At 42.0% G+C, this 26,221-nt stretch overlaps 1 protein-coding gene across 2 annotated transcripts in view; it reads right to left on the reverse strand.

Annotated features, from left to right (window-relative positions):
• The window catches only part of LOC129704748 (guanine nucleotide-binding protein G(i) subunit alpha-2), a 201,870-nt gene that overhangs the window by 69,121 nt on the left and 106,528 nt on the right, over window positions 1-26,221 (reverse strand). For both annotated transcript variants that reach the window (XM_055648063.1, XM_055648064.1), the window contains exon 4: window positions 21,250-21,410. In XM_055648063.1, coding sequence (XP_055504038.1) covers window positions 21,250-21,410 — 161 coding nt within the window. The remainder of the gene's footprint in view (window positions 1-21,249; window positions 21,411-26,221) is intronic.

Below are 26,221 nucleotides of genomic sequence, written 5' to 3' on the forward strand. Positions count from 1 at the left end.
CCTGCTGCACCTGTTAAGTTTAGGTTGTGCTCCTCATCACACGGAGGCTCATACATGAAGCTGTGGAACCAGATCCAACATTAATCAATGTCTGCAGGACCAGGAAGAGGGGAGCACCAAAACAAAATGTCATGAAGAACTGCCGACCACGCCAGCTATTAGCTCTGAACAGGAAAATGATGGATTTTGCATCTTACATTCAGAAGGAGCCCCAGGGATGTCAGGTTGTTTGACTGGGTAAGCAATCGAGAGGTGTAAATTTGCATTTTTACCCTGTTTGATCAATCAGTCCCTGCACTACCAGGCAAGATGGGCAGCAACAACTTGCTTCTTCATTTACATCACCAAGGCTGTCCAGGACAACAAGTGAAGCTGATGCATGGAAGCTCCACTGTGTCCAACACACCACCCTGACAGGGAGATCTTTCACTGTCACTGGTCAAAACCCTGGAACTTCTTGCACAGCAGTACTACAAGAATAGTACTTTTAGGAGGGGAGAGTCTGTAGGACTATTCTTTGCCATTGTCAGGCCAACCCTCAGAATTTTTTAAAGGACTTGATTCTTGTTAGGAGGGAAGAATGATTAGGCGGTGGACTCTGGTCAGCAGCAGCCTCTGCAGCCTGTCCGCGTTTTTATTATTCTGTCAGAGGGTGGGGTGGGGAGGGGGGGGGAAACTTTTGAATCTGTGGAATTCTTGCCATTGGCCGCAACGAGGAGGTTCGGGGGAGGCTCACCGTCGCGGAGCCAGCAGATAGCGCTGCCGCTGCTGCTTTTTTTAATGCTGAGAGATCTGCGGACGCCGGCACCGGGAAGGGAGACCGCTTTTCGGGGCTCCTGCAAAACTTCTTGAGTTGCGGGGTTGAAGAGCTAGCGGGGCTTACTGCCCCGCGCGGCTGGAACGGCCGCGGGACTTTGCGAGCGCACACCGGGGGCTTCAACATCAAGACCCGGTGTGCGACCTCGCACCACCCGGCGTGGCTTTAATGGCCGCGGGACAATCGCCATCGCCAGCCGGGGGCTTTGACTTTGACTGTGACATTGGGAGGAAGAGAGTTTAGATCAGCCATGATGAATGGCGTAGACATTTGATCCAGGGGCCTAAATTCTCTACTACTCCTTAGTAGTAGAATGGTTAGCCAAGGATGCCTGTCAGCAACACCACACATCATACAATTTAACTTTAGGTAATGCCATTTACAAAACTGATTCCAATGAATATTTCCCCCAAAAAGGGATGGAAGCACATTTTCTAAAACCTTCATTTAAAAACTCTTATTTTAGAATCCGCAAGAGTTTGCATATTCAAGTTGCCCATTACACTGCTGCAAAGCAAAAAAGGATGAACTGCACCAAGACTTCAAGCTGAACGCAAAAGAAAATTCAATCAACTACATGAAACAGGAATGCAGAATGGAAAAACTGAAATGTAGAAACAAACAACGGAATATGCTGGTTTATACCAAAGATTGACACAAAGTGCTGGAGTAGCTGAGTCTGAAGGCGGTTTCCTACCCAAAACGTCACCTATCATTTTTCGCCAGAGATGTTGCCTGACCCGCTGAGTTACTCCAGCACTTTGTGTCTACCTTTGAGAAACTGAAATGTTTTCTTTACATTGAAAATCAAAATATTTCCATATTGTTCATCGATATCTGGTTCAGGGACAGAAAAAACGACACAGAAGACGATTATGTTCTATCCCTCGTAATATTGCATACTTTCACCTCAGTCAATGTTGACACTCACTCATACATACTGGTAATCCCAAGCCACACCAATGTGTTTTTATATTGATGACTAAATGTGGTTTGTGTTTAATAGTGGATACGTATCTCTGACGCCTTCACTGTCCTTTAGATGATCTGATGAAGGACAATAATCCTCTATTGCCAGTCATTCAGTGATTACGTTACTTGTGTTGCCAAAGGAACTGTCCAGTAGGTCGTTTTTACAATGAGGTGGGAATGTGCTGGCAATATGTTAGCTTAGTTCAGAGATACAGCATGGAAACAGGCCTTTCAGCCCATAGAGTCCATGTCAACAATGGATATGAACGTGGACACTGCTCAAGTAAAATACAAAAATGTTGTATGTTGAAAATAACACAAATAATAGCACTGCCAGAGCAGTTTAAAGACAATTCAGAGATATAGCATGGAAACAGGCCTTTCAGCCCAGGATTCATGGTAACTATTGTTCACCCATTCACACTAGTTCAAAGTTATCGCATTCTCTCATCCACTCCCTACACATATTAGGAGCAATTTAGAGGCCAATTAAACTACAAACCAGCAGGACTTGGTGACGTGGAAGGAAACTGGAGCACACGGTGTAATCCCATGCGGTCAAAGGAGAACATGCAAACTCCACACAGACAGCACCCAAAGTTAGGATTGAACCCAGGTCTCTGGCACTGTGAGACAGCAACTCAACTAGCTGTGCTGCCTGATAAGCATCTAAAGAGCTGAGCCATCAACGAGACAAGTTAGAATTCCACCACGACGGCCCAGGAATTTATCTTGGAAATATTGCATGACCCAACTTGTAAAAAGCAGATCCAACAACATGTTTGGTCGCCTGACTAGGATTCAAGCCAAGTCAGGTTTATTCTGTCGTTTTCACACCATACCCCTCCATATATCTATCCCCTGACAGTCTGTGGAAGGGTCTCGATCCAAAACATCACCCATTCCTTCTCTCCAGAAAAAAATGCTTGTCCTGCTGAGTTACTCCAGCATTTTATGACTATCTTTGGTGTAAACCAGCATCTGCAGTTCCTTCCTACAGTTTTTTTGTCATATGCCAAGTACAGTGAAGTATAAGCACAAAAAGTGGGAGTAATTCAGTGGGACAGGCAGCATCTCTGGAGATGTTGCCTGTCCCGCTGATTTACTCCAGCTTTTTTTATTCTATCTTCGGTTTAAACCAGCATCTGCAGTTCCTTTTTACACAGTGAAGTATAGGTACAATGAAAATCTGATCACAGGCTCAGACAACACACAAAACTCAAATTAATCACAAATTACACAAATTTTACAAGAAATTGAAAAGAAAACGTATGCAAAAAATGCAAGTGAAACTATACAATTAGAAATCAAGAGGTGGTCCATACTCTTCCATTGGGGAAATTAGATTATGGTTATGCAAGTGGATACAAGAACCTGATAGTTTTAAGAAAGAATCTGTTCCTTCAGGCTTTTGTACCTCCTGCCCAGTGGCAGCAATGATAAGAGGGCCTGGTCCAGATAATTGTGATCCAGATGCTATCAAGACTTGTTACCCATCAAACCGATCACCTCCCTGGATGGGAACAATAAACTGCAGTTCACCAATGGATGTGCTGTGGGGAAAAAATATATAATAGCGACCACAGTAAAACCTTCCAGAGATATAACGTGAATTAGTGCAAGGTTAAGTCTAGTAAGTCTATTAAATTCCGATTAAAGATAGGCCAAGGGTCTTCAATGAGGTAGATAGTAGCTCAGGACCGCACTCTAGCTGTTGGTAGGATGGTTCTGCTGCCCGATAACAGCTGGGAAGAAATTGTCCCTGAATCTGGAGGCATGCGTTTGCACACTTCTATACCTCTTGCCGGATGGGAGAGGGGAAACTAGGAAGACTGGGATGAGACTCAAAAACAGCAGGGACTCACTTATTGTAGCATACGAGAAGATGGATTTTTCACTGAACATTCACTAGACCAAGTCCTTTAACAACCTGCCCACCAGTCTGACTAACATGGGACTTCAGATATACCATTGGCTGACTCTGAAGAAAATTCCTTAGTTTAGGTGCAATAAGGGATGGAGAGAAGGGATGGTGTGGCACTGTGCTGTCTGTCTGGAGTTTGTATTTTCTCCCCCTGACTGATGCTCCTGAGTACCCATGAGTGAATAAAACAGTACTACAATGTTTTAATAAAGGTCAGATGGAATTAGTGGGCGATGGTTTACTAAGCATCCACCGTATGGAAACCCAACTCCATGTTGAATGACTTTCAATCCCTGCAACTAGCAGAACAGCAAATCAGATGTTGTCCAACAGAGTACAGGGACTGCCACCCTAAACCTGCACTACTGTGCCTTCTAACCACAGTTGGGTGCAGGAGTAGAAAACATTATAGAAAAGGTATATTATAGGAAAGTATAGAAAAGGTTAATTTTCAAAAGTAAAAGTGATATGAATAATCTAAGTGCAATCTGGCATCTGCGTTAGTTGGCTGATCACCATGTTAGCACACAGCTTGAGGCAAACACCATGGGAGTCTGACATTTTTTTTTAAAGCTGTAAACTTCATGTTCGGTTCTCAGTGCCCAGTTACAGAGCAGTGCTAATTAGTTGCATGGACAGATCATAATGCCTCATGCAGGGAATATGATTAACTATTTCAAGGGCAGTGGAGATCAGAAAGGCAAATGGTAAAAGCAAGCTGGCAAATACTGAATGGAGGACATTGGAGTGGCACAGTGGAGCAGCGGTGTAGTTGCTGCCTTATAGCAGGGTTCGATCCTGACTACGGGTGACGCCAGTGTCGGTTTGTACATTCTCCCTGTGGCCTGATGGATTTTCGCCGGGTGCTCCGGTTTCCTCCCACACTCTAAAGTCGTACAGGTTTGTAAGCTTCAGTGAAATTATAAATTGTCCCTAGTGTGTAGGATAGTGCTCGTGTACGAGGTGATCGCTGCTCGGGTGCGAACTCAGTGGGTCGAAGGGCCCGTTTCCGTACTTTATCTCTGAAGTCTGAAAGTCTAAAGACATGTTGGATCTCAAAATTTAAAAACATGGCTCACAAAACACCATTAATTTTAATATGCATCAATAAATGAAATCTATATCACGAGAAGTAAAAGATTACCGAGGTTATTGAAAGTGCATATGAATTCAAAGTGTTATTTTATGCCATGAGTGAATAAGACATTTAAAGAACCCGTTTTAAACTTATGTTGTAATGCAGACAGATTGTCAATCCCGGAGTAAGTAATATTAACGTCGTCAGCAAAAAGCTGGAGGAAGTCAGCGGGTCGGGCAGCATGTCTCTCGTGTCTGCACTGACATTGTTAGGACAAGCATGGGTGTTAAAGTTTAATGTAGGTGAATTGGTCAAGCACGAACAGAAAACAAAATGAATGAGACAAGATCTGAATCAGACAAATAATCAAACCCACTTTTCAAAACGAGCCCGTCTGATGAATCAGGTGTTGAGAGTGGAATTAGTCATTTGGAAATCTTGTCCTAAAGCCAGAAAGTTTCTGCAAAGATGCAAGATCCGAAAATTGGCCTTGACATCCACAACACAGAATATCCATGCATTTCACAGAAACAGGCAGGAGACAAGAGTGACAGATCAAAAGCTGCTGGTATGGCAAAAGTAAGTTGTTGTGGTGGCGATGCATTCCTTGAAAATGGATGGTGACTGAGCTATTTTTCAATGGCTGAAGTTTTATTTCATTCTTATTTTCTGATCTGGGAGGATGCAAGTAGAGTAGCTATGGAAACTATGAGATTCAAAGAAGAGGAAGTACTGACACTTTTGAGAAAAGTGGATAAGTCTCCAGGTCTGGACAGGATATTCCCTAGGACATTGAGGGAAGTTAGTGTAGAAATAGCAGGGGCTATGGCAGAAATATTTCAAGTATCATTAGAAACGGGAATAGTGCCGGGGGATTGGCGTACTGCGCATGTTGTTCCATTGTTTAAAAAGGGGTCTAAGAGTAAACCTAGCAATTATAGACCTGTTAGTTTGACGTCAGTGGTGGGCAAATTAATGGAAAAAATACTTAGAGATAATATATATAAGCATCTGGATAAACAGGGTCTGATTAGGAACAGTCAACATGGATTTGTGCCTGGAAGGTCATGTTTGACTAATCTTCTTGAATGTTTTGAAGATGTTACTCGGGAAATTGATGAGGGTAAAGCAGTGGATGTTGTGTATATGGACTTCAGTAAGGCCTTTGACAAGGTTCCTCATGGAAGGTTGGTTAAGAAGGTTCAATGGTTGGGTATTAATGGTGGAGTAGCAAGATGGATTCAACAGTGGCTGAATGGGAGATGCCAGAGAGTAATGGTGGATGGTTGTTTGTCAGGTTGGAGGCCAGTGACGAGTGGGGTGCCACAGGGATCTGTGTTGGGTCCACTGTTGTTTGTCATGTACATCAATGATCTGGATGATGGTGTGGTAAATTGGATTAGTAAGTATGCAGATGATACTAAGATAGGTGGGGATGCGGGTAATGAAGTAGAGTTTCAAAGTCTACAGAGAGATTTATGCCAGTTGGAAGAGTGGACTTAAAGATGGCAGATGGAGTTTAATGCTGATAAGTGTGAGGTGCTACATCTTGGCAGGACAAATCAAAATAGGACGTACATGGTAAATGGTAGGGAATTGAAGAATGTAGGTGAACAGAGGGATCTGGGAATAACTGTGCACAGTTCCCTGAAAGTGGAATCTCATATAGATAGGGTGGTAAAGAAAGCTTTTGGTGTGCTGGCCTTTATAAATCAGAGCATTGAGTATAGAAGTTGGGATGTAATGTTAAAATTGTACAAGGCATTGGTGAGGCCAATTCTGTAGCATGGTGTACAATTTTGGTCGCCTAATTATAGGAAGGATGTCAACAAAATAGAGAGAGTACAGAGGAGATTTACTAGAATGTTGCCTGGGTTTCAGCAACTAAGTTACAGAGAAAGGTTGAACAAGTTAGGGCTTTATTCTTTGGAGCCCAGAAGGTTAAGGGGGGACTTGATAGAGGTTTTTAAAATGATGAGAGGTATAGACAGAGTTGAAGTGGAAAAGCTTTTCCCACTGAGAGTAGGGAAGATTCAAACAAGGGGACATGACTTGAGAATGAAGGGACTGAATTTTAGGGGTAACATGAGGGGGAATTTCTTTACTCAGAGAGTGGTGGCTGTGTGGAATGAGCTTCCAGTGAAGGTGGTGGAGGCAGGTTCGTTTTTATCATTTAAAAATAAATTGGATAGTTATATGGACGGGAAGGGAATGGAAGGTTATGGTCTGAGCGCAGGTATATGGGACTAGGGGAGAATATGTGTTCGGCACGGACTAGAAGGGTCGAGATGGCCTGTTTCCGTGCTGTAATTGTTATATGGTTATATTTATATGGTTATTCTAGCACCAAGAGGTTGATCAGAATGAAAATAAAATAATTCTCATTATTCTACAATTAGTGAATGGCAATTTCAAACAGCTATGTCGAGAACAACATTTTCATTTACACGACACTGATAAACTACCCTTTTGCTGTCCATGTATCATTAATGCTCATCCAAATTCCTGTCCACACCTCTGATCTCAGCAACACAGAGGTGTTAATCTTAACAACATTCCTATTTTGCTGCTGTCAAGTCTCCATCATGGAGCTGCAGCTGCCTTCATTCACAGTGTATAATCCTCAGCAGGTTTGTCTCTATGGTCACATTGCAGGAAGATTATAAGAAAGAAAGACCTCAAGGGGGATAGCCCACCAAGTACAAGTAGTATTCAACTGCTCACTCAAATAGAGATGCCAAACATGACAAGTTGCGGTCCTGCCACCTTTGCAGATGCCGAGTTCACCAGCAATTTAGTGCAGATTCAGCATTAGTCAAAAGAGCAATCAGATTCTTGGTTTGGATAAGCTCTTTCCAGATTCAGGCTTCCCTTGACGTATTTGCTTTTGGTGAATTATCTGTGGATTAATGTAATGTCAAATGTATTGTTTTTTTTATTTTTATCATCTGAACAGTAGCGATAAAGTCTCTCTATTCTTGCACTCAGGAGAACTATCAGCCCCCTGACAATATTCAGAGGAAGTCCAAGTGAATGAAGCCACACTGGTGCTCAATTTATTGGTGACATTCATCTTAATTAATGGGTCAGACTGTTTTAGCAGATTTTAACAGTTGGAAATCACTGATGCAAATAACTCTGAATTGATTTTAATTAGTTTCCATGTCTTGCTGCATTGAATAAGACATCACTACACAGCCACAAACTGTATTTATAAAATAACATAACATATTTTTGGAATGTGGGCATTGCAGACAGAACCAGTTACCGTCCGCAGCTGAATATTCAATTAAAGAGACGGATTGATCAGAGTGGATGTGGTGTTTCCACTAGTAGGAGAGTCTAGGATCAGAGGACATAGCCTCAGAATAAAAGAACGTACTTTTAGAAAGGAAATGAGGAGCACTTTTTTTTAGTCAGAGGGTGGTGAATCTGCACAATTTATTACCGAAGACAGCTGTGGAGTCCAGGTCAATGGATATTTTTACAGCAGAGATCGGTAAATTCTTGATTAGTAAAGGTGTCAGTGTTTATGGGGAGAAGGCAGAAGAATGGGGTTGAGAGGGGAAGCTAGATCAGCCATGATTGAATGGCGGAGTTGACGATGGGCCGAATGGCATAATTCTGCTCCTATCACTTATGAACATAAGTGCATAAGTTTTCTTGTATGTATGACTGCAGAAACAACATTTCACTTGAGCCTCTATGAGGTTCAAGTGACAAATAAATTGTATTGTATTGTATTGTACATCAGCACCCACAGATATCCTCGTGGCTTAGAAACGCATCGCCACTCCATCATGGGATCATGATCCTTCTACCCACTGGGAGCTCAGCAAAACGTAGCAGTTCAAGCTGACTGTTCATTGCTGCCTTTTCATGAGCAATAGTTGCTAGCCCTGCTAAAACTGAGTTTCGCAAGGCAATTAAGAGTCCCGTAATCAAACCACATCAACAATAGCAAACTTCCGTCTCTTGCAAATTTCTAAGGACACCATTGAATCAGATGGATCTTTATGGACTCTGGCAGTTATGTGGCCAACATACAAGCTTTTTATTATTTTAGCTTTTATTTAATTACTTCAATCTAAATCCCTCAATAGTCGTTCTGAGATTCAAACGTCCCAAGACATTGATAGAAGCACGAATAAAACCCAGGACTGACCTTTAAATAAATAATTTGAAAGTGACTAGAAACTCGGTCATAGAGCTATATATTAAGAACTCTCAGGAGAGAAGGGTAGGGTTGCAAATAAAATTAAAAGAAAATAAATAAAAAATGGCAGATGCTGGAAATCTAGAACAAAAACAATGCTGTAAGTGCCAAGCGGCACTTACAGTACTGTACAGGCCAAGCGGCATAAGTAGGGAGAGAAACTTGGAATTTTGAGACAAAATCCCTTCAGAGATGAAGAAGTGAGAAGATAATTTTTTGTGAAGTTGCTGGGAAAGAAAAGCAAAAAGGACAGCCTGTGATATGATGCAAACCAGTTGCCATCTAACAACTAATGTTAACAAAAAAACAGCTGGGATACATTGATACGGAAACAATTTAAAACATGAATTTAAATGGGAAGTGTGGCCACATCTGCAGAAGAAATAAATGGGAGTGGGAGGTGGGGGAGGGGAATAAAAGTGGGGTTGTTATCCCAAAATGTTCAACTGAATGTTCAGTTCTAAAGATACACACACACACAATGCTGGAATAACGCAGATCAGTCAAAATCTCTGGAGAAAAAGGATGGGTGACGTTTTGGGTTGGGACCATTTTCACACTGCATTACCCATCCTTTTCCCCCCAGAGATGCTGCAGTTACTCCAGCACTTTTTGCTTGGCTTCTGCATAAACCAGCACCTGCAGTTCAATCAATACATTCAGTTCTGAAGGTTGTAATGTGTCTAATCTAGAAAGCAGGTGGTGTTCCTCGAGGTTAAATTTGGGGAAGGAAGCAGAAAGATGAGAGAGCGAGCGCGACGGAGCATTTGGGTGACAAGTGGGTCATGGGTAAGGTCACCTTTGCCACCATCCGGGATTTGGTTTCTCTGATATGGAGACAACATTCAAGTGGAAGCAAATCACTGCTTTAACTGGAAGGGTTGTGCATTTTTTTTTAGATGGTAGGGAGAGGTAAAACATAAAGTCTTCCACTTCTTGAAATTACATGGGAAGATGCCATGAGAGGGGATGTGTTTGGCAATGGAAGAGTGGACATGGTAGTCTAGGAAGGAAGAGCCTCGTTGAAATGCTAAATAAGGGAAAGGAGAGGAAAATTCATCTGGTGGTGCTGGAATTATGGAGGATGCTCCATTAAATGTGGAGGCTGGTGGGGCCTTCACACTAAGCCACAAAAATAAGACAATGGAAGCAGTGTTTTTTTTTAAAGTTCTGGTGAGGACAAAGTGAGATTGGGAGTTGGTGTTTAGTTTAGAGATACAGCATGGAAATAGGCTTTATAGCCCACCCAAACCACGCCAATCATTGATCACCAGTTCACCCTAGTTCTTTGGAAATTTTAATTGGAATCGTGAAGCTTTGAAGTGCTGGGACACTATCCCAGGTTGTACTGCGCCTTTACTTCTCTTTCCATCAACGTGTCAGTAACCATCAGGTGAGCTAAAGATCTCGTAAAACCTCTCCTGCCAGGTGCACACTGCTCCTCAGGATGTCACACCAGCATCCCCAACAGCTTAATTACCTGTAGCTACAAGTGCATTCGCCATTTTTGGCTCAGCCTCTATCTTTGACAGTATTGTATAGTGCTCTGGTGAGACCACATCTGGAATATTGTGTACAGTTTTGGTCTCCTAATTTGAGGAAGGACATCATTGTGATTGAGGCAGTGCAGCGTAGGTTCACGAGATTGATCCCTGGGATGGCGGGACTGTCATATGAGGAAAGATTGAAAAGACTAGGCTTGTATTCACTGGAGTTTAGAAGGATGAGGGGTGATCTTATAGAAACATATAAAATTATAAAAGGACTGGACAAGCTGGATGCAGGAAAAATGTTCCCAATGTTGGGCGAGTCCAGAACCAGGGGCCACAGTCTTAGAATAAAGGGGAGGTCGTTTAAGACTGAGGTGAGAAAAAACGTTTTCACCCAGAGAGTTGTGAATTTATGAAATTCCCTGCCATAGAGGGCAGTGGAGTTCAATCACTGGATGGATTTAAGAGAGAGTTAGATAGAGCTCTAGGGGCTAGTGGAGTCAAGGGATATGGGGAGAAGGCAGGCACGGGTTATTGATATGGGACGATCAACCATGATCACAATGAATGGCGGTGCTGGCTCGAAGGGCCAAATGGCCTCCTCCTGCACCTATTTTCTATGTTTCTATGTAAAGAAATTTCCATTCTTCAAAAAAAAATCTAAAAAACTATGTCACTTTGGAAGTTAGCAGAGTTACGCATGTTTGAGTCTGGTCCTCTAATTGGACATCTCAAGCACCATACAGATATATACAGCAAACAATGCATTCTCAAACTGTATGAAATTGCAAGAAAAATGTTGCACAATGTAAGCCACAGAAATAAGACAGAAAACAGAAATATTTTTTAAAGTTCTGCAGTGTTTATTTCAGGAGTAAATTTTGGTTGGTGCACAGGCAAGCTCCTTCTTTCAGATGCATATTAAACTGTCTAGTCGCTGCTTACAAATGGATGCTAAGGTTCTTACAAACTACTTCAAAGAGCAGAAAGTTATTCCTACTTATCGCCAATATTTGTTTGCTGCCTCGCATCTAAAACAGGTTATCTTTTCATCATTTCATTTTCATATTGACGCTTGTGAGAGTTTAGGAGGCAGGATTTCAGTGTTTGACCATTTAGGATGGAAAGGAAATAGAATTTCTTCTGCAAGGGGCTTAATCTTTGATTTGACCTGCTGTTTTCCGATGAAGAGAATTTCAATAAGAACATTTAAGCCCAAGGCAGATAAATGGTTGTAATGGGATGTGGAGAAAAGTTGATCTCTGTAGCCTTTAGACTCAGGGATTCATGCGGCCAGGCATTCTGTTCAAAGGTAAAAGGGTTCCATCCAGAAATATAATCTATCCATTTTCTCCAGAGATACTGCTTGACCCGCACAGTTATTCTAGCAAATTGTGTATCTTTGGTATAAACCAGTATCTGCAGTTTCTTGGTATTGCATTCTGATCATGGGGTTGGGGAGCAAAATACAACCCAAGCATTCTAGGCCTCATTACTTTAGATTTTAGAGATACAGCGTGGAAACAGGCCATCCGACCCAGCAGTCACCCGTACACGAGCACTATCCTACACACAATGGGGACTATTTTCAATGAACAGAAGCCAATGAAGTTAAAAACCTGTACGTCTTTGGAGTGTGGGAGGAAACCAGAACACCTAGAGAAAAACCACGCGATCACAGGGAGAACGTACTAACTCCACACAGACAACACCCGTAATCAGGATCAAACCCGGGTCTCTGGTGCTGCAGGGCAGCAAGACTGCCGCTGCGCCACTGTGCCGCCCATTTCTCGACAGCAACAGTTACCATCAATGCTCAAGTACATCGGAAAGAACCCTATCATTCTGTCAGCGATATCCAAGATCTAGTCGAATCGACGAGTAAAAATACCTATGCAAAGACTTGGCTTATATCCATCAGCAATGGGCAAAAGAACATTCATATAGTCAGTATTGTTAGTCACTCAAAATGAACCACGTTCATGTTTTATTTTTAAATTACACCCCTTTCCACAAGTGTATTGTGTTCCAACACACAAGTAGCCATGCAAACACTGCTGCACAACTCAATGGTGAATTTATCTTCATTAATTCAGATCTCCAGTTACTTTATCATCATTGGGTTAATGTGCAGAATTTCTATAGTTGGTAATTTTATTAGACAGTTCTAGTTGCAAATCCATTAAATACAAAGCAATTCCATCTATCAAATATTCTAGACTTCTAAAAGGAAGAAAGTGAATTAACCAAAGACTACATTAGTAAGGACTGCATTAATAGTAAAAAAACATATCCTGTTAAGGTCATTGCCACTTGGCACTGATGGCCATATATCATGAACTCAGTTCCTAATGTCCCTTCACTACTGGAAGGCAATTTTTTTGTTCAATTTCTGTTTAACCGAGCAGCTGTAAAACCACTTGAGAAGATGATATTAAGCGCATGAAATGCAATCTTTCCTGAGCCAACACAATTTGGACTTGACCCAGAATACTCAATGTCCTGGAAAGGCTTTCAATATTTACTACCCATGCCCGAAAAGAAACTCGGGCAGTAATCCACATCAGCAAACGAATCCCAGATCAAGTCAGGAGTCACAGAATCAGTTAAATCTTTTGGTCGAATAGCGCCAGGAATGCTGAAGGTTAAGAACATACAGGCCCTCTCCAATGTTTGATAGCCATCTCTGGCACCAACCTTCGTAGCTCAGATCCAAAGGACCACTGAAAATTTCCTCTCATGTCAAGACTTCTTTTTGGAAGGCTAGCACTATTAAATTGAAACATCAATCAAGGTCGGAGTTTGAAAATGGAGAAAAAACACAAGCAAAACACAATGAGGAAACATATCAAGAGAACGGCGAAAGCACAGTAGCAACAGCATTGGATTAATGAACATTTGAATCAGGCACTGGAGTTAATTTGAGCAGCAGGCAGTGACACAATTCTCATTTCACTGAAGAATGGAGTATATTATTTTACTTGGCTGACATTTTATTTATTTCTATGCATGAACTAAATTATTTTGCCAGAGTAATTATATTTCCCCCCCTTGAACATTATTTATTGCCAAAGCTTTTAGACGCAGCATTATTTAAGTAAATGTGTCCATTGTTTGGAGCAGTCTGATTTTATGATCCAGCAATTTGAGGAGAGGGATTATTTGTTATTATTAAAGCAATGACAATTTTCCTGGAAAAAAAAAATTGAGACAGGGTAGATTAAACGCCGCCATTTGTTCTCATGCAAAATGGATTATATTTATTTACTGTGCATCTGATACAACGACACTGTGATGCAATGGTAAAGTCACTGCCTTACAGCTCCAGGAACGCAGTTTTGACCCCGACTACGAGTTCTGTCTGTACAAAGTTTGTATGTTCTCCTTTTGACCGTGTGGCTCTTTCCAGGAGCTCAGGTTCCCTCCCGCACTCCAGACGTACAGCCACGAGTTAATATAAATCTAAAGTTTAAAGCTAAAAAAGTAGATCCGATTACTGTAGATTTAAGATGGTGGTCAAAAGCTAGCTATGAACGTCACAAACACTGTGGGAGTGCTTTCCCGAGATAGGCGGAGACAACCAACTTTTCAAGTTGAAATCACTAAATCAAGTTTTACTGCAATTATCCAAGTACATCATTTTGGTGAAGTAGTTACCAACATTTAACATTAGAGAAGCCACTGTTTGGATAAGCGGTGACCCAACAGTTTGCATGTACTTAGAACCTTAGCTCATGATAAAATCTTGAAGCACAGAATTAAGCACACTGTTGACAATGAACCTCAAGAAAGATGCACTGGCTTAGGAGGGAGTATAATGCTGGGGCAAAGGCTAGGTTGTAGAAACTCAGATTGTAAGACCGAGAGGTTGATATCTTTTGGTTCCGAATGGTTTATGGGATTCAACATAAATTATGACAGGAATATGGAATAGAGGGCAAAATCAGAAAATATGGCACAAATTGAAACCATCTCAAATTCCACCCTTCGTCATCCCTAACTGCAGATTCTTCATACTTCCATTCACGATGAACTTAGTTTGAAATATGTAGAATAAGGACAAATTTCACCAAACCTTCAGCAGGTTACAAATTCAGGAAAACTGAAATATCTTTCCATGCATATCTTCAAGCACATCTTCCTCTGAATGATACATTTTCCCAACAACCTGCCATCCATTTAAACTGGAATGTAAAGTTGAAGACCAAATAGACCATCAGACTGAATCACATTATTCTATTGACACTGGAAAAAGAAGAAGTGTAACATATTATACGGCACAGTTGAGCAGAATTTGTCTATAGTATGTTCTGCAATGCAGATTGAAACGTAATCTCATTGAAACTCGAGTCTCTTGTGGAAAAGTATTGAAGTCTTGGAGCCAGCCCTTAACTCAATTAGGATAAATTGTAAGTGACCAGCTAAGTATAACGAGCTATCAATGGGGCCCCAGAGCCTCAGCGGAAGACAGAAGAGCAGGCTATTGCCATGATAATAAGGTACAACTAGAGGCCTAACTAAAGACAGATGAGTAGCTAAATGAAAGGCCTGGGCATTGGACCCGTGTTGTGATAAGACCGTTGCATTAATTGTCAATGACACTTTCCTTTGTGCCTCACTGGCTCAGTACCAACAATTATGAAGCCACTTATTGCTTAAGTGGCAAAAGGAAGATGATACTTTGGCAACCAATGGTCCATCTGCAACAGGTGGAAGATGGCTATAACAGGCTAGGCTTGGTCTGGACTGTTCGTGTGATACCGTCTCACTGGAGAACAGAAGGGATAGCAGGATTTATATCCTTATTTTGAATGTAAATCTAGGATTTACATTTGAATAAAGGCAAGTATCATCATCCAGAGACAAGATACTGCAGATGCTGCAATCTGAAGTAACAAACTGCCAGAAGGAAAAAAAAAACGGTGCTGGAGAAATTCAGCAGGTCAGACAGCATCTGTGGAAGGAAATAGAGTCGATGTTTCAGAGATCCTTCATCTGGGCAGAAGGGTTTTGACCCAAAACATTGACCATTCCTTCTCCATACAGATGTTGCTCAATCCACCAAGGTGCTTTGCAAAGGTGGACACAAAGTGCTAAGCTAACTCAGCGGGTCAGGCAGTATCTCTGTAATTTGCTCAGCAAATTGTCGTTGAACATTTCATCTGTTGTCAGCAAAACATCTTGCACAAGACACACTGGCACAAGACACCTCTTATAAAAAGCTCAGTGCTATTTCACAGCACTGTTCAATCAGTACAAAGTGCTGTCTTACCCCTTTCACAGCCAATGTCTCATCATCATCGCTCAAAACTGAACTATTGAACTGCTTATCATCATCACAGCTCATTAACCAGTTTATCATAGGAGCAATTACACACTATAAACTGCCCACAAAAGTACCAACCATTTCCAACAATTATTACATACGTGATCACTGCCCCTGAAAGTGAAGATGCAAAAACAAAGAATCAGAAAGATAGCAGTGCAGAACCAATGGGCGGCTGTGGTGGGACCTTCTCACGTTGTGACAGATCCTAACAGTCAACAGCTATAAAATGAGGTGAGAGCTGGGTTTGGCAACCCAACTAATCATTGACACTGCACCATTGACAGCCCGCAAAGTCGGCCACAGAAGTCAGCTATGGAAATGGATCCGCTGGCACCAGCCGGGCTGGAGTTCCAGAGCCCGAATCATTGACATTAATGTCCAATTTCCAAACTCGAAGTTTTCTAAAAACTGTGCGCTGGTTTGACTCGTGCATCAATTGTAACAATCTAATTACTTCTCATCAGAAATGACAAAGGAAAATCACTCAAAAAATGTCAATGTTACAGAAAATTTATGAAAGAAAAGGTATCCATTTGTCCCTGTCTGTGGTTGTTGCAAAATAACTTTTATAATATAACTTGACCCTCAGCACTGGGTCAGTAGTTCTTAAGTTTATATGTATGTGTGTGTATATATACACAGGTCCACTGCTGATTTTACGGCACCCTTGGTTCCAGCGACTTTTTGGATTATCCGTTTTGCCGGACAATCAGTGGTCAAAGCCTCCGAAAAGAGTCCAACGGCACCAGAACGATTTGTCCAGGCCACCCAGGGGCCAAGATAACGAACCACAAAGTCAGCCGCAGAAGTCAGCTATGGAAATGGATCTGCTGGCCCCAGCCAGGCCAGAGTTCCAGAGCCCTGACCACAGGGGACGGATTCGACCCGCCGATCGGCCGCGAATGTCGGCTCTGGGAAAGGAACTGTCAGTTCTGGCCGTGCCGGAATTCCACAGACCCGGCCACAGGGGGGGAAATTCGATCCACCAATCAACGTGGATGTCCCAATGACGTGAAGATCGCCAAGGGACCCGAGAGGCAACATTTTCACACAGAAGTGATGTGTACACGGAAAGAGCTGCCATAGAGGTGGGTGCAATTACAACATTTAAGACACTTGGGCAAGTGTATGACTAGGAACAATTTGGAGGGATATGGGCCAGGCACAAGGGATTGGGACCAGCTCATTGAGGCAAACTGGTTGGCATAAATATATTGCGGTGAAGGGCCCATTTCTGAGCTGTAGAGCTCTATGACTATGAACTGTCTTGTCCACTGCAGAAAGTAGGCCAAGGCCATGAGGTACATAGGTTCAGCAATCATACCTACATTTTGTGTGGCACACCATTATACCTTGGAAGCAAAACAATCTCTTATTTGTCAATCACCATTTTGGAACTCGTTAACAAAAGTAGCCGCGGTACCTCACTCAGAAGACTGCCGCAGCTCAAGAACACCATTACCACATTCCTGGTGCAAAGAGGATAGCAACACCAAAATTAAATTATTGGACTAGCTGTAGCAGCATCCTTGGACATTTATCTCTAAGCCTACTCGAAATTGATTTTTCCCAACAAAACTCATGAGCACAAATAACTATCAAGGTTTGTAATACTTTTCTTGGAGCTAAAGTTATTTAAAAGGCTGAAATACAAATGCAAAATACTGTTAATGCCGGAAATCTGAAAAGAAACTTGCTGACTATGTCCAACGTTTTGTGAAGAAAGCACAAAGCAAGTACAGGGGTTGTATTAATTTCTTGAATATAGAAGACCAGGGGATGATGTTTTGTTGATTCAGATAATTCGGAGAAATTCACGCTCTTGTGGAAAGCCCTGTACAAAAGGGCTTAACCTTCAAGTTAGAGCTTGGCTGTCCAACTGTGTGTTGCGATCGAGTTGGGCCCAGTATTAACTTTGATAATACATTCAGAATTAATAGCAGGGCAAGAAAATATTTTATATTGGCATACACATCCTTTATATTATGCTACAGACTGCATGTTTGCAGCAGCAGAAGACAGATACGAGGCATAATATAGAAGACATTTTACACCAAGTACACCACTAAATAGGGGGCCGGAGTACATACAATTGCTCAAGGGATGTATCTATTCTTTTGCTTCTTAAATTTACCTTTTATAGCACGATCAGATAAAACATATTTGACTATTTTACTGTACAGATGACACAATAACATTGCCATTACAGCACATTATGTTCATTAAAATGAGGTCAACTCTATATTACCTCGCATATCAACCAATTGGTTCCTTTGCGAGCACCATTCTATTACAGTAACATATGTCTGTAATCATGGGTGCCTCTCAATGGAAAATTGCTGCTTGTTAAGTGGAATTAGAAACCTATTCTGGCATAAACAGGATAATTTACTGAATTACTGTGTCCTACTTACGACTCGTACAGAGCTGCTGCTACCTGGATACTCAGCAGCAAATAACACTATTGTTTCGTTTAAATCATCAGTACTTTATATTCACAATGCTGTCTACATCCGAGCACCAACATTGGGGCTTCAGAATAACACGTTGCTGATAAAGTCTACCCTCAGGAAAGTGAATCAACAAATTGAAAAAAATGGTCCCTTGACCATCAAAGGGATTGAGATGAAAAGATGGGGGAAGCCTCAATTTAAGCTCTTCTCTCCCACCCAAACCCCTACCTAGCAAGGTAATCCTCAATTGTAATAAAGGCTCTACAATGTGCCCCGCAGCGGCAGAAGACACCCGGGATGTGCCACAGAGCCGAACGACCGGTGGGCTGCCGAGAGCGACCCGGCGGGTGGGCCGCCAAGAACCAAGAGGGACCCGACGTGCCTCGCCAAGAATAGAGGGACCCGGCAGGGGGCTGCCAAGAACCGAGAGTTACCCGGCAGGGGGCCACCTGTGGCCATGTGCAGCAGCAGGCTTGGTTCGTCGCTGCAAGTGGATAAGACTGCAGTGAGAACTTGCCGCCTTGTTGGCACCAGAAATGTGGCGCCTCAGTGTACTGCTTAGATGAAGTCTGTTGTACAATATCACTGGATTCATGCAAAAACAAAGAATCTCACTGTACCTAGGTACATGTATCAAAGTCTCATTGAATCATTGCTTATTAGTACCACTGCAGAAAGGCTATAAAATAATATTTTCAGTGGCAAGAGGGGAGAAACAATAAGCACATTTAAACAGTACAGTGGGACAGATGGCTGAATTTATGCTTCATTAATTCTGCATGGAAAACTACCAGTGATGGTGGCAGTGCATCTTCCAGTGTGCAGATGAAAACTCCTCGCAAAACCAGAATCAGTCACCAGCCAGCCAATTCTCAGAGTTTAAGGCAGTGATCCAGGTGGTATAGCGAAGCTGGGTTCACGTATCGTACCCTGTGGAACATTTGTGCATTCTAATGCACATTGTCAAGTCTCAGCAGAATGCTGGATGCTCATGCTCATAATTACTACAGAGCAAGTTTATAATATATTTTTTTAAATAATGTACAAGCGGCTTAGATGATGCATGTCGCACTGATGAGGGGTGAGAGAGTGGAGAAGAAAGGGAGAGTAATGCTAGTGTAAACCTTAAATGGCTTAATGACAAGCCAGGCAAAGTATCCCTACCACACTAAAGCGAGGAGATGCAGTCATGTAACAATTTAGCCATCCTATTGACCTGATCTTATTCTAACGTCCCATAGCTGAAAGGAAAACAGATGTATAAGCTTTTTGCAAACTACATTTGAACAACACAACCTTGCGTTCACAGCCTTGGGCAAAATCACAAAACAGCCCATTTCTCGGAATACAACCCCTCATGACACGGGTGGGGGGGGAGGGGGCCATTGCAACAAAGAACACTGCCATTCGTCACAATAAGAATCATTCTTCAAGTTCAAGTGGTTAACCTTGCTGCAATTGCCGGCCATCCACTGTTTATTCCAATTTATCTGGGCATTTTCATTTCTCCGAATTAATTTGAATATGGATTGCTGATCTCATCTGTCACCCTCAACACCATGCTCAAACAAGCTACTCATCTCCTTCATTCCAAGTGATTTGTATTGCTGGAGAACAATACAACACCTCACTCAAATGCTTCTTCATGAAAGCCCAGGTCGTGAGAGTAAACAGGTCTTCAGCTGAGACAGACGCAAAGTGCTGGAGTAACTCAGTGGGACAGGCAGCATCTCTGGAGAGAAGGAATGGGTGATGTTTCATGTCGAGACCCTTCTTCAGACTGAGAGTCAGGGGAGAGGGAGTCTAGAGATATAGAAGGGCAGGGGCCAGTTTAAGAATAAGGAGTAAGCCATTTAGAACGGAGACAAAGAAACACTTTTTCTCACAGAGTTGTGAGTCTGTGAAATTCTCTGCCTCAGAGGGCGGTGGAGGCCAGTTCTCTAGATACTTTCAAGCGAGAGCTAGATAGGGCTCTTAAAGAGTCAGGGGATATGGGGAGAAGGCAGGAACGGGGTACTGATTGGGGAAGATCAGCCATGATCACATTGAATGGTGGTGCTGGCTCGAATGGGCGGAATGGCCTACTCCTGCACCTATTGTCTATTGGAAGGTGTGAAAACGACAAATCAATGCAGACGATGATAAAGAAGTGTCGAATGGTTCATTGTTGGCTGAGGGGAAGGTGACAAGGAGGCAGTAAATTAATCAGGACAGTAAAACTAGCTGAAGAACTAGTTAGGGAGAGAGATGGAGACAAAAGGGAAACAGATGATTACTTGAAGTTAGAGTAATCAATATTTATACCGCTGGATTGTAAGGAGCACAAGAAGCACAGATGCTGTTCCTCTGATTCGCATTGTGCCTCACTATGACAGTGGAGGAGGCACAGGACAGAAAGGTTAGTATGGGAATGGGAGGGGGAGTTAAAGCGCTTAGCAACCGGGAGATCGCGTAGGCCTAGACGGACTAAGCTGAGGTGTTCGGTGAAACGATTGCTGAGCCTGCGTCTAGCCTCAGCTGAGACTAGATCCAATGGAAAGCAACCCAGAGGAAGAATACCAGCCAAGTAATGCCAACATCAAAAATATACTTGCCTACTTTAACATCCAAGGTAGCATCCAAGACGCATCATACACTGCTTATACAAAACCCTTTAATTAGCAATCAGCTGTTTGTCAGCTTTTGACAATCTCTATGGTACAAGCCTAACAAAAGCCTTCTACATCTTAGATGCAAAGAAAACATTGATGTCTTTGCACATCAACGTAGAGGAAATTTTCACTGCGGTTACGTACACCAGTTTCAGAATCATGAAAATGTGTAAATGAAATTCAGCCAGAATTTATAAAGAAATTAAGTCTCTGTTCATACCATTCAGTTAAAAGTTATAAGCCTCCCAAAAGGCTGCTGATAATGTTTAAATCTGTGAGATCCCAACAAGGAGGAAAAGGAAAAGATTTTATGACTTACTATGCAGCAGAGTCATTAAGTTGGTATTCCCTGGATCGACCAAAACAAGCCTGAACTCCAGCATCAGCCCAAAGCCTCCTGATCACATTTGCCAGGTCTTCAGGCAAGATACCCTGTTCCTCAGCAGTCCCAGACAATGCAAACAACTGACGGGCATCATCCTGCAGAAAGAAAAGCAACAAACATTACAAATGTTCCTGTTATTATCAATTGTTATGGGTTTCCTTAAATAGACAGAACACCTCATTTGTTGACATCCCGACATACCATCATGCTCCCATTTTATTATAGAGTATACTATATATTACTTCTGAATATTATAATATGGGATATGAAGATACATTTGTTCCTACGGATGCCAGAACGAGTTTTTCTTTCACTTTTAGTTGGTCTTTATTAACAATCTTATATCATTTTGATGTCACTCACTATCATACTGTGAGAGGGACAAGATTTAATAGGAATCCAACGGTTACGTTTTTCCACTCGGGAATAAGCTGCCCGAGGAGGTAGAGGCAGATGAAAGAAAACAGCATTTGAAAGACACTCGGATAGGGAAGGTTTAGAGGGATTTGGCCCAATTGCGAGCTAATGGGACGCTCAGGTAGGTCTTCTTGGTTGACATGGATGAGTTGAGCCAAAGTGTAAGTTTACGTGCTGTATGACTCCGTATGGCTACCATATGGAGTGATTATCTTGTATATTCCAACTTAGACAAAATTGATTTATCAACATCTGTAAAAATGAAACCCATTTGGTTCTCGGGGACACCTGTATGCAAAAGTTTCTTCCTCTCCCCAACCAGCCTCAAGTTACACTTATTTTCCCAAGATCATCTTGACATGCTACAGCATTAAGAAAAAGAGCCACGACCAAGCTTCCTAAATCAAGAACTGTTCAGCCATTTGAAGATAGGATTGCTCCACCAAGAACATTGATGCTTTAATCTCAAATAGTGGTGCATCCTAACAATGCCATGATCTTCAGTTCATCAGATATTTTCTTTACCTCAGTGTGACTGCAAATTTAACTAGTAATCGAGACAAATTATGTAAATTTGGTAATTCCGGTCACTGCAGATGTTAGCAGATATCTAACAGAATTAGTGACCTCAAACCACACGAGGAAGTCAAAAATGTTTAATTTCTCATCAAGGGTACACACCCAGAACATGACCGGTGTTGCCCTTTTACCGGCTGGCAGACAACATTGTACATTTCATGGCACAATGTTTTTTAGCAGTTTGCTCTTATTTTGTAAGCAGCATTTCAACTAAAAGGTACTTTGACTTCGACAAATGAACTCTACTTCATAAATTTGTCAAGCTTACTTTTCATAATAGTTACACAAAATGTCACGCCTGAAAGTCTAAACTCCCCCAAGAGATTCCTCAAACATTTGTACCGTTCGGAAACCTGGCACAACATTTGATTCAGGTCACGTGCCCTTTGTTCTGAAAAGGTTTGCCGTGCAGGAGATTCAGCCAACATCACATTCTTTTGCATACACGCCAGATTTGACCATGGTTTTGCACAGGGAACTGGTATTTCCAACTTCACTATATTCACAATAAGAACAGGCAACCTTAATAATAGAATAAAAGAAAACTAGAACACAAAAATATTCTTTCTTCAGTCTTGTTCTGCTCTCAGGAGCATTGCTAATTTCCAACTTGTATGGAACTTTACCAACAATTGTGTTCAATTAGAATGAAGGACCAAGCACCTTTGTCATTCAGAAGTTAAACACAAATTAACTTAAATTCACAGTGGCACTGCAATGCTGTATGGGAAACAGACAAATGTTAGGGGGGAAAAAAGCTGACACAAAAGACCACTGAACTATTTAAGCAGCTAGCATTGAGCAAGGGTAATTCGAGCAATTAAAATGCTTTCCCTCATGAATTGCATATATGAACAACTTTTTGAACAAGTTTTAGCCCACTGCATTCTAGTTTTTATTAAATCACTTGACTTCACTTTTCACCCATTAAGGTGAGAAAATTATTTAAGAATGGTTTAACAGCCACTGAGGATCAAATTATAATCCTCCTAAACCAGCTTGGATTTTAATAGAGCTCTAAGCAATTAGCCAGACATATTTCAAATGCGGTCTACGTCTGCTATTAGAATAATTGTTGGATATTATTTTGTCATTGTACTCGGGCAAAATAAAACAATAAATGCAACAGGTAATGCAAATGTCAAAGTTCATAAGGTATGCTGAAACAGAGCTCTCTCTGAGTAAATGGGGCAGGGTATGTTTTGGGGAGTGATTGGCAAAGTACGACAGATCCTGGAATTGATAAATTGAACAATTGAATTCAAAGCAAGGAATTTAGCCAAATTTCTGTACAATACTGTTTCAGCCACAGGTGAATTTTAGTCGTAACACTTTAGCAAGGATTTGAAGGTACTAGCTAAGGTGCAGTAACTGGTTCTCAGAACAATCCCACTTGGTTCCTTTAACCCTGATTCTCTCATGCCTGATTCTCCTCTCAACCACAGGCACTAGAATTTACTTAATAAAGTAAATTGTTGTCAGAATAAAGGAGGCACGGTTGGGCAGAGACAGAGCTGCTGCCTTTCAGCGCCAGGGACCTGGGTTCGATCCTGACTGCGGGTGCTGTCTGTAGGGAGTTTGTACGTTCTCCCCATGACCTGCGTGGGTTTTCTCCGAAATCATCGTCTTCCATCCACATTACAAAGATGTAGGTTAATTGGCTTGGTATAAATGTAAATTGTCCCTTGTGTTTGTAGGATAGTGCTAGTGCATGGAGATCGCTGGTCGGCGTGGACTCGGTGGGCCGAAGGACCTGTTTCTGCGTTGTATCGCCAAAACTAAAAACTAAAATAATGGAATTTTATTTTCGAGGATGAGGGATGGAGGTCCAGGGATCCCCAAATCAGAAATGCAGATTCCATTTAATCTTTAAATATAAGGGTTTTAAAAGAGCTGGTGATAGGTTGCGATCAACTTGCGATGAGTTGGAATGGGGGGGACCCAGGAGAAAACCATGCGGTTACAGGGAGTACGTGCAAACTGCACATAGACAGGACCCAAGGTCAGGATCAAATCTGGGTCACCCAGTGAGACAAGAGCACAGACTGAAGGAAGCATCACTGTGTCGTACTGCTGTTCAAGGATGGGGATCCAAGGAAGAGGGTACTTGATCATGAGGTCAGATTGGAGAATCTGAAGTCTCTGGAGGATCCGGCAGTGGAAATTAAATTAATGAGGGATTTAGACACAGTGCATCGGGTGAAGTATATTACATAGGCAGAAGGGTTCAATCTAATTGACAGAGAACAAACTTGATTGCCAAAAGAACCAAAATAGACACAAGGAAAACATTTTATACAGTGAGTGGTTCAAGTCGGGAATGCACTGCCAGTAATAGAGCAGAGGCTGTTTCGACTGTAGCACTCAGAAGGGAGCTGGGTAATTATCTTAAAGAATTTACAAGACTTTGGGAGAGGAACTAGTTGATTTTTCTTACAGAGTTGGAATGGATTCAACAAAATGCATGCCCTTTTTCTGCGCCATACCCTTTGAGGGTACCTCCAATGTGTACTTAAATTTGAAAAAAAAAGTTTCTTAATGCTTATCGGTTGGTTGCCAGAGAACCAATACTTATTACCAAATGCTGAATTTTACATCTTGCAGCACACAAACAATCACAGGTTGTCAAGGGATCAGGGAGCATCTATGGAGAGAGAGAAGCGTTAACCTTTCAAGTTGATTTGATTGAAACATTATCCTGAAATTGGTTTCTTGCTCCAGAGATACGGCTCAATTTAATATTTCCAGCATTTTCTGCTGTGGTTTCAGACTTCAGGCAATGGCAGAATTTTTACTTGATTTTGTTCAAAGATTTCTCAACCCTACAAAAGATCAATCAGAAGCTGGACTTCACTGGCAAGCATAATTGACATGGACTTGCATAATTGATCAAATTTGCTGATATAAAACTGGACCAGGCCGTGAAATTAAATTTTGTTAGAACCATTTGGGTGGAACGCGTGCCAGAGAAAAGTTCCACACAATGTATAAAGCACTGCATACGTGAAACATCAAAGGGTCCATTGATGGTACCGAAGGAGCTGAAGGGCCCTGACTCAAACACCCATGATGCTGACATGGCTTGGGGTGAAGTTGTTCGAAACCCCAGACTCACTAATAGGGTGCATTAAGTTTTGAATCCATACCAGTGTTACCAAAGTCAATACAAAATCAAAACATTGCAAAAACTGAAAAACAACAATAAATACTAAAAACATGAGAAGTACCCAAGTCAGATGGCATCTGTGGAAAGAGGATACATTGACACATAGATACATAGACAATAGGTGCAGGAGTCGGCCATTCAATGTGATCATGGCTGATTAACCACAATCAGTACCCCGTTCCAGCCTTTTCCCCATACCCTTTGATTCCGCTAGCCCAAAGAGTTCTATCTAACTCTGTTTTGAATGCATCCAGTGAATCGGCCTCCCCAACTGCCTTCTGAGGTAGAGAATTCACAACTGTGTGGATTTTCCCCCCTCATCTCAGTTCTAAATGGCCTATCCCTTATTCTTAAACTGTGGCCCCTGGTTCTGGACTCCCCCAACATCGGGAACATTTCCTGCATCTAGCGTGCCCAATCCCTTAATCATTTTATATGTTTCTATAAGATCCCCTCTCATCCTAAATTCTAGTGAATACAAGCTCCATTCTTTCATCATATGATAGCCGCGCCATCCCGGGAATTAACCTTTGAACCTACGCTGCACTCCCTCAATAGCAAGAATGTCTTTCCTCACATTAGGAGACCAAAACTGCACACAATACTCCAGGTGTGGTCTCACCAGGGCCCTGTACAATTGCAGATGGACCTCTTTGCTCCTATACTCAACTCCTCTCTTTATGAAGGCCAACATGTCATTAGCTTACTTCACTGCCTGTTGTACCTGCATGCTTACTTTCAGTG

This window comes from Leucoraja erinacea, chromosome 16 (genome assembly GCF_028641065.1).
Source record: "Leucoraja erinacea ecotype New England chromosome 16, Leri_hhj_1, whole genome shotgun sequence".
Lineage (NCBI taxonomy): Eukaryota > Metazoa > Chordata > Chondrichthyes > Rajiformes > Rajidae > Leucoraja > Leucoraja erinaceus.